The following is a 9,063-nucleotide window of genomic DNA, read 5'->3' as shown; positions in this document are numbered from 1 at the left end:
GTATGTGCTGAAAGTTCTACATTCTATCCCTTTTAAAATTTTCCCACCTTGAAATATCCCAAAAGTTTGACTCAGTAATCAGAGTAGTTTTGATGATCTACAACAGCTACGTTTTTCAATTTTTTTGCTGGTCTTCGCCAAACAAGATTAGCCAATCAAGAAGAAAAAAAAAAAAAAAAAAAAAAAAAAAAAAAAGCTGCCAAGATTTATTATAGATTATCAAGGTAATAGTTGAGGCCAACCTTCCAGTCTGGAGAAAAAAGGGCATAGAAAAAGAAAATTTGAGAGAACAGTTCTTACTAGATCTGAATTTATTGACCTTAACTTTGTACGGAGGTAAATAAGGAACACTTTAAACTATTCCTTCACAAGGTAAAACTAGCACCTGCATTCGTAGACACAGACTCAGTTGTCAGGGTAGTCATGCTTTTTTGAAAAGCGTGAAAATTAATCAAGCTTAGAACTAAAATAACAAAACAAAAAAGAAAATTTCTGAATATACAATCTAAAGTTATCCTCACATAGTTAAAATTAAATTTGTCTCTCCAAAATTAAAATTAATGCTTTCAGCGTAATTTAAATATTAAACTGAGATGGCCAGAGTATGTATTGTCCTTTTACTTCCCAAAACAGGAAGAGATAATGGTAAGAATATCATTCAGTTGAGATCTGATGACTCTTCTAGGTAGCTTGTTTTTGTAGAACAACAACAGAAAACTTAGGGCTAATCTTCTGTCGCAGCATAATGCTTAATGAATCTGGCTGAGGGATCTGACACTGATATCCACTTTGGCATCCAGAAGTAAGGCATTAAATGCGATGCTTGACCTTTATAGTATTCCTCAAATTTTTGCCTGGAAATATTAAAAAAAATTGTATAAAACAATGTGTGATAGATTTCACTAGTATTTTTGAGCCTAAAACCAAAGTAAAATACTGAAATATTTTTAAAGCTTTAAGCTTTAAGCAAAATTGTAATCAACTGATCAAAAATGTAGATTCACAGGGTTTCCATAATTTTCTCATCGTCCAATTTCCTTATTTTTAAACTTTTTCTTGCCTCAAATTTTCCAAATTCTTTAACTTTTCCTAGATCACTGGACACCCTGAATACACTGGTGGCTTGCCTCGGGCAGATGGAGGTGAAGCAATGTAAACATCTCATCCATACAGACAGAATTTAATCTCGATGATAGGCTTTTTCCCTCATATACTTTCCTTTCTGCATGATACAATTTCCTAAAATCAAAATTATTTTCGAATACAAATCTGAGCGTCCATGAAAAAAGGATCACTGTCTCAAAACTCAAAACTGTAATGTTAAAGCCGCTATTCAGTAGAAATTTTGAGCAGGAACTGTAAATGACCTTCGAAATTGTCAGATTATGACATTACATATGATGGTTTGAGTTATCAGGAAAACATATCTCTTGTTTCAACCCATGTTCAGGGCCCATGTTTAGAATCGTTAGATTACGATACAACATTACGTCCCCTATTATATGGTTCGTGCAGCCTCAAGAATAAAAAATCAAGCATTTTTTTTTAACACTTTTCACAAAGTTTTCGAACACTGAAAAAATTCACAAATTCACAAATTCTTTCATAATTCTTTCATAAACGAGCAGTCTTCTCCCCTGTCAGTCCAAGTCAGAGATTTTTTATTCATTTTGAAGGTAGGTTGCAATTTCTTTTGCAAATAGAATATCAAATGATCCATTTAACATCAAATGCTTCCTAATTTCTCAACAACAAGCATTCTCTGCTGATGCCTGGTAAGGAGAAAAATTCAAGAGCTTTTTGACCATCTTCCGAAAAAATGAGCACTTTCGAAGTCTAAAGAAAAAATTTCAAAATCAAGCACTTTTAAGCTCTTCTCAAGGCTCCACAAACCATCATCTATACACACTCAGTGGACTTACGGTGTATTAGACAAGATATAGAGGCAAAGAGTGAATTACAGACAAATGTGCAAAGGAAATTAATTTTACCTACCTATAGTAAAGAGATTCCTTAGTCTTTGGAGTGCAGTGGGGGTAAAGCTTTTCTGCGTTATCCAAGGCCTCATTGGGAAGTTTCGGCTCAATGTACTCCTGAATTATTTGAAACAAGGATTTTTTCACAGAAGTCACTCCATCACTGGAAAATTTCACAGACAAAACATTAATTAGTGATGAATCTTAATGCTTACTGTGAATACTGGATACTGGAATAAAATTTATCTATAATGGTAACAACAGGAGATAATTATGAGCGTCAAATTACATCTTCTAATTTTTTTGAATATTTCATGGAGATAATCTCAAAGCCTTTCACACAGTCATTAATCTAAGCCAGTCTTCTCAGTTTTAAATATAATTTGAACAAGATAAGCATATGATGACACCCCCTGACATGGAACTTAGTGGTTGTGTGCCTTTCTACTCCTGGAAAGCGATCACCTGTAGCTGTGTATGAAGCCCCTAATTATTTTAGGCTCATTTTTCAAGGGGAAAAAATTGCGCAAAGTGCATGCAAAAATATAGTATAATGATTGTGAAAATATTTCAATTCTCCTCTTAGTTTTGCACTTCAAAAAATTTGCCCAGAAAGACAAAGATAGGTTTTCCTTTTCTTCTTTCTTTTTTTTAATGCAAAATGAGCAATGTCTTGCTCATCCTTTTGTTGATTATAAGAAGGAGATATTTTCATTCTGAGAATGATACCTGAAAGCTTCCTTATGTCTCCACAGAATATTGTTTGGAAGTAGGTCCGTCCCATCAAAAGCAGATCGTAGCAAGTGTTTCTCTATGCCTTCCTGCGGCTGTCTTGATTCTTTTGGAAGGCTGAGAAAGTAGTGAGTGAACTGCTGATCCAAAAAAGGTACTCTCAATTCCAAGCTGTGAACACACGTGTGCTTTAAATTAAATTCGTATACAAGGGTTCTTTTTGGAATTTTAGACAACACAAAAAGGTATTACATCCATTCCTTAGTATGATACAATATGCATTCGACTTATTGGTCATGAGGTCAGGAAATGCCGTAGCAATCTTTATTGTGGTGTTTAAATGTGTTTGCTTGTGTTTAATTTTTCAAGAGATTACCTGATACTTTGACATAGTCTTTAGCAAAAAATTCTTAAAATGCCAAAAACAATTGGCTTGAATCTTCATGTGACAATAATGACTGGTCATTTAAAAAAAAAAATAACAACAACATCACATACCAAAAGGTGTGTTCTTCCAATTCCACCATCTTACTCTTTTTGATTTGTCATTTTAAAATTGGTTAAATTTGGTGAAAATATTTCCAGCGCTAATTTTTTATGGTTACGATTTATCTTTCTGCTCCCTTTACTAGATAGTTTAATTTTCAAAAAACTATTACATACTTGATTTTCTGTCAATCAAAAGTTCTCTAATGCGGTACATGGAAAAAATAAAACTGACAAGAATTTTCTAACCTGTGTGCAGAGGTAGTCCTATCTGCTCTGAGTCCATCGTACATGAAGATGTCTGAAAGCAATCGGTGACTTTCAGAATGAGCGTCTTCTGCGTTGGGGGCGTCTCTGAAATAAATGTAACCTTGGGCAAGTTCATCAGCACCCTCACCACTGAACAAAACTGTTGTGTCAGTTTTTGCTTGGATATATTCCGCTATTAAGTACATGCCTGAAAGAAGATACTTTAAGTTTAAAGAAACAGAAGGCTACTTAAAAATTGCAATTCAGGAAGAGACTTCCTTTAATTTTAATTGTTTTAAGACTTAATCAAGAATCATTCTTAAGACTGCATATGATATTCTAATTTATTGATCAAATGAGCAACAAGCATTTGCAGCCTATTTCTGATGGACCGCTAAATAAGGTGCAAATTGAATTGTGATACATGTTTCCTCATACAATTTCATGTAACAATTTATGCAACAAAAAGTATAGAAAGCATCTTCTAACCAAGATAGAAGTTTCAAAAGAAATGATGTCACTAAATATATCTCACCTACGGAGGCCCGAACAGTTGTAATATCTGCAGTTTCCAGGTGGTACAGTACCTTGTCTAGAACACGATATACATCTTTTTCATCAAATGTTATCTCATGATGTTCAGTGCCAATATGCTTTGCTACCTGACGTGCAGCTATTAGATCGGGACTCTCTCCCATTCCAATTGCAAATGACTGAAAAATAAAAGGAAATTATTGTTGGCAATATTACAGCTTTAGTTTTTTTAAACATACGACAGAAAACGGGATTAAGGACCAATAATGGATGTCAGCGCGCTCACAGTAAAACACATAAAACAGTGAAACTGTTGTTGTAGATAAAAACTTACTTGAATTTTATAAGGTAGGTTAGCTTTCTTTGTAAGTTTTACAAGTAAAGCTGCAATGAGACTCGAGTCTAATCCACCAGAAAGAAGACACCCTATCCGCCTATCTGCCATTAATCTTTTTTCCACAGCTGCTGTGAGCAAAGTCTGAATATTCGCACTGATGTTGCTGGGATGCAGATCTGTAGCAGACCAAAAAATTATATTAAAAGTTAAAAATACTACCAATTTGTGAGGAAGAAAAAGAGGTGCAAATAGTTCCAGACCACATAACCGGTCAGGTCCACAGATTGTGGATATGGCCAAGTTTTTGAGCAGCAATGTTTGTCACCTTCTAACATTATGATTTGACATTTTGTGAACATTGCAAATCAATCAAGTAAAAAATTAGACAAAATAATTGATGTGTTGTGTTGACCTTCTTGCAAAAACCCAGCCTATTGCAGAAAATTTTGGAGGCTTCTTTGAAAATTGCGAAGGGCCTAAAACTATTTGCACTTATCTTATCTCTTATAAAGCTATCGTTTTGACATTGAAACAAAGGTACTTTCTATCTGTTTTATACAGAGAGTTTTGTATGAACAATGCTAGACACAAAAGCAGTAATTTCATATAAATCTAGCATTCAAAGCTCTACACTATTGATAGGTACCTTCTCCATTCACTTTGCCACAGAATAAAAGAAGCACTGAATTTTGTAATCTTTCATCAACTGAGCAGTTTAATAAAATTCCTCACCTTCAAAGGGAACAAAAGGTTTGAAAAGGGGTTCTTTTCCTATCCTGTAGAAGGGTTTTTCACTGACTAGAGTCACAGTGCCATTGGAGTTGATTGAATACTCTGCTACATGACCAGGAGGGAACTGTTTGACAACAAATTTCTGACTTCCTAGCTCATTACGTAGAGTAATAAGGCCTGTAAAGGAAAAGAAACAATTCAATTTTACATCATTTTAACACAATACACCTTTTATTATTGGTATAATCACACAATCTTCACCCTGAGCCATATCATAAGGAAGCTGAAGCTGTTTGACATAAAAATGAATTGGTTGATATGTCTAAAGTAAACTCTTTTTAGTAAGAAATTAAGTGCTGGTTTTACGGAGAAACCTTGATAATTCTTTAAAATAAAATCCATGCATTTTTCCCCCTCAATGAATTGAATTTTTCAGCCCCCAATGAAAACAAATTATTTCGGTAATTCGAAATTTTATAACAAGACTATCTATAATTCACAAATTCTGGCAGGTCAACATGAAGAAGATGCCAAAGTGGCTCAAAATCAACCAAAAACAGCTTTTCCTGCACACTGGAAACACACCATGGCAGCCGCCAGGGCTTTTTTTATCTATTGTATTAAGTAAACAGGGGAACATAATTTGTAAAAAAAAATCTTTCTTTTTTTGGGCTCAACCCTCCTCATTTGAAACTCATGTCAATTCAAATTTTTCTCCAATCTCTTGAATTTTGAGTTATTAAGAGTTGACTTTAATGGAATAGGATATTTTGTTGTAAGTCGTGTTTAGAAACTTTCAAAACGGTATTTTTTTTTCTTTTTTTTTTTGGACTAACTGACTTACTTACTGGACTAGCTAAACTTTGCTTCTGGATGTAACATTTCTATTTTTTGCAAGAACTTAGTTTATTATCTTTATGCTTTCCTACTTCCAGTACAGATTCATTTGGATGTAAAATTACACAAACCTTTGGCCTCAGAACAAATGCCAAGGACACCTGCTTCCGTGACAACTCTGAACAAGGGTCTCACACCAAATGGGTCTCTCGCAATATATGCTCGTTTTTTCTCAGCGTCAATTAAACAAAAAGCAAACACTCCGTCTAGATTCTGGCAAGCAAATTCAATGCCTGATTTTCCGTAGAGTTGAGAAATGCATTCCACATCACACTTTGTTTCATATTCAAAACCGTACTGCTTGGCCAACTAGAAAGAGGAATTCCAGCCGTTAAAAGCACTTACAATAGTAACTTAAAAACTGACTTAAATACTTTAAATTTGTGAATTTCCATCGAAGTAAGGACCTCATTCCACTGGGGCAATCTGTATTGATTTTTAACAAAAGGGCATTCAGTCCAATGCAACATTCCAAAATGCCTACTGATGGATAATCCTAGTGCAGTGAGCAATGGAGCAAATTTTTAAGGAAAAACAAAGAATTTTCCTCATACACCAGATCAATTTTAGTAAAATTTTTGAAATTTTCTAGGTAACTGATCTGTACAAAAATATAATGCCCGCAGTAATTTCCAAACATTCCCCTGGACTTGTGCCCTTTTGCAAACTGTCAATTCAATGTTTCAGGAGAGTAATTTGTGTCAGGATGTGTCGAAAAATCAGAGGGTCAAACACTGGGCCTAAATTTTTTGCGTGATACTTTAACGGCCCCTAAAGCGTTAAACAAGATTTCATTTAAGACTCCTTGATCCACTACTAACTGATTTTGCATTAGTACTTACTCGTTTGCAGTTGTATAATTCGCCATTGCAAAGGAGTGTTACCAAAGGATATTTGTGCAATTTCATTGGCTGCATTCCATACAGGCAATCAACAATTGATAATCTATGAAAACCCACACACACATTCTAGAACAAACAACATGAGTAAATGAGAGCGGTGTGGATGAGGTCAACTATCTGGTTATCTTTGAATATGAAATAACTACGGATGTGGTAAAAAAAAGAAGTTTCAACATTCTTACTCTATTTCACCTCTTCCTCAATAGATATTATACTGAAACTTGAGCATTGAAATGTTAAATAATAAAATTACTTAATCATATAGATGCTTAGCACAATATCGACTGCAAAATATGCAACACAAGAACTAAAATGTTAGGCGTGTAAAATTTTCGTTAGAATTTACTAAAATAAAGTGATCAAAAATTGTAATAGAGGAAAGTGACATTTATAGGTACATAAAAAGGAAAAGAAGCTTCTTCTAATTTGAATGTTTGAACTGTATTTTTATAAGTTTTCTCTTTTAAATTTGCGAGTTTTTTAACTTTCTTTGCGACACGTAAGTAATGCTACTAGGATAAGGCATAAGTTTAAGTTAAAGACTAATACTTGAATAATGATAATATACTTATAAATAATATTTTAAACACATTAATAGACAGTAAGAGGTGAATTTTGATCACGGGGAGATTGAAAAGTAGCTACCTTGATTTTAGCATCAAACTCAATCCTCCATGCGTCAGGTCCTCTGTGATGAATTGCAGTGAAGGAGTGCTCACATCGTGACAAAGTGGTGGCCTCCAAGCCAAAAAGTGCCCAAATTCCACACATATTAAAAACACTGGAAAAAGTAAACACTTAATTGAAATCAGAGACAAACTACAAGAGAGCAGAAATATATGCATTGAATTTTTATTTACTGAAAATACCCTTAGCCAGATATTTACAGATAAAAAGGTAGCTACTCAATGGGCTGGGCCTCATTGAGGCTCAAGTTACAGACTTTACAACCTGCCAATCCTCCAATTTTGCTTGTGATGTTGAGTATGCTCACATCATTGAGCCCATTAAGGTGATTCGTCAAGCTCAAGTGACGTGGTCGAACTGGCATGCGATATATCGCATCTTTTAGGTAAAAAATCTTGGCAGATTTTGAATTTTCAGCAAAAAAAAGGACGATAGCCCCTGCGCATGAGCCTGAAGAATCATTCTAAACCCAAAAATCGGCAAAATTCAGAGAAATGGAAACAGGATAGTGTTTGGAAAAAAACCTCGCATTCGATACCGACATCGATAGCTGAATCGAATGCGAGGTTTTTTTCCAAACACTATCCTGCTTTCATTTCTCTGAATTTTGCCGATTTTAAGGTTTAGAATGATTCTTTAGGCTCATGCGCAGGGGCTATCGTCCTTTTCTTTACTGAAAATTCAAAATCTGCCGAGATTTTTGACCTAAAAGACGCGATATATCGCATGCCAGTTTGACCACTTCTTTTGAGCTTCACGAATCACCTTAAGGGAGGTTTGCCTCGGACTGAGGATTAGTGACAGCCAAGAAGACAGAGTTCCAACCGACCAGAAAAAATAATCCCTAAGCATCATTTGATAAAATCTCAATCTCAATTCCTAGAACAATGATGGAGGATGCATGATAGTAAGGCATGAAGGACTTTAGTGAGGTTTATCCAAGATCGGTGGATAAATGTTCGGAGCTCTCTATTTCATCTCCGGACAAAAATGCTAGTTGTACATCTACTGCCTACTTCTGCGATAAAAGAGAACCAACATCAAATACTTTTTACTTGACGAATAGCATCAATTTTCGCTTAGGGCCCTCTATCAATCTCTATCAAGTATCAAACACAATGAAGCATACCTCTGAACAAAGGAAATATGTGCAGAAATAGACATACGACATAATGATTGATACAAAAACAGGTAAAATGAGCATAATAGTAAACTGCTATTATGCCACGAATGCTGGTATGGATATCGTTACGTATTTATTACAAAAAATTGCGGAAAAGATGAAGAAAGACTACCCACGTGGTCGCTGAGGAGCACCAGAGTCACGCCGACTTCCAGTAAGTAGGATTTAAAGAGAATCACACTGATTTTATAAATTTGGTTTTAGTATGATGTGTATGTATGCACAGTCTGAGTTGGAGAAAAATAATTGCAGAGTAAGGGAAATCAAGATTTTGCCGAGCAAAAAATGCCCGGATCGAGTGAACGCACTGCACTGATAACGCTCGATTCGAATGATTCGATAAGGAGC

At 35.0% G+C, this 9,063-nt stretch overlaps 1 protein-coding gene across 2 annotated transcripts; it reads right to left on the bottom strand.

Moving 5' to 3' along the window:
• Window positions 1–293: 293 nt before the first annotated feature.
• Window positions 294–9,034, bottom strand: AsnS (asparagine synthetase). 2 transcript variants are annotated; one of them, XM_019045559.2, is made up of 11 exons: window positions 8,832–9,034; window positions 7,491–7,626; window positions 6,786–6,911; window positions 6,015–6,252; window positions 5,047–5,223; window positions 4,312–4,490; window positions 3,979–4,156; window positions 3,444–3,651; window positions 2,706–2,879; window positions 1,996–2,139; window positions 294–854 (listed from the first exon to the last, which is right to left on the bottom strand). In XM_019045559.2, the coding sequence occupies exons 2-11, from the start codon at window positions 7,614–7,616 to the stop codon at window positions 725–727; spliced, it is 1,680 nt and encodes a 559-aa protein (XP_018901104.2). In that variant the 5' UTR covers window positions 7,617–7,626; window positions 8,832–9,034; the 3' UTR covers window positions 294–724. The 2 variants fall into 2 exon arrangements, with proteins under 2 accessions (XP_018901104.2, XP_072162243.1); XM_072306142.1 differs by having other exon boundaries at window positions 8,828–9,030.
• Between the last annotated feature and the right edge of the window lie 29 nt (window positions 9,035–9,063).

Source organism: Bemisia tabaci, chromosome 1 (assembly GCF_918797505.1).
Source record: "Bemisia tabaci chromosome 1, PGI_BMITA_v3".
Classification (NCBI taxonomy): Eukaryota; Metazoa; Arthropoda; class Insecta; order Hemiptera; family Aleyrodidae; genus Bemisia; species Bemisia tabaci.
Note: the sequence above shows the minus strand (reverse complement) of the source record. Positions and strands in the feature narration are given on the sequence as shown.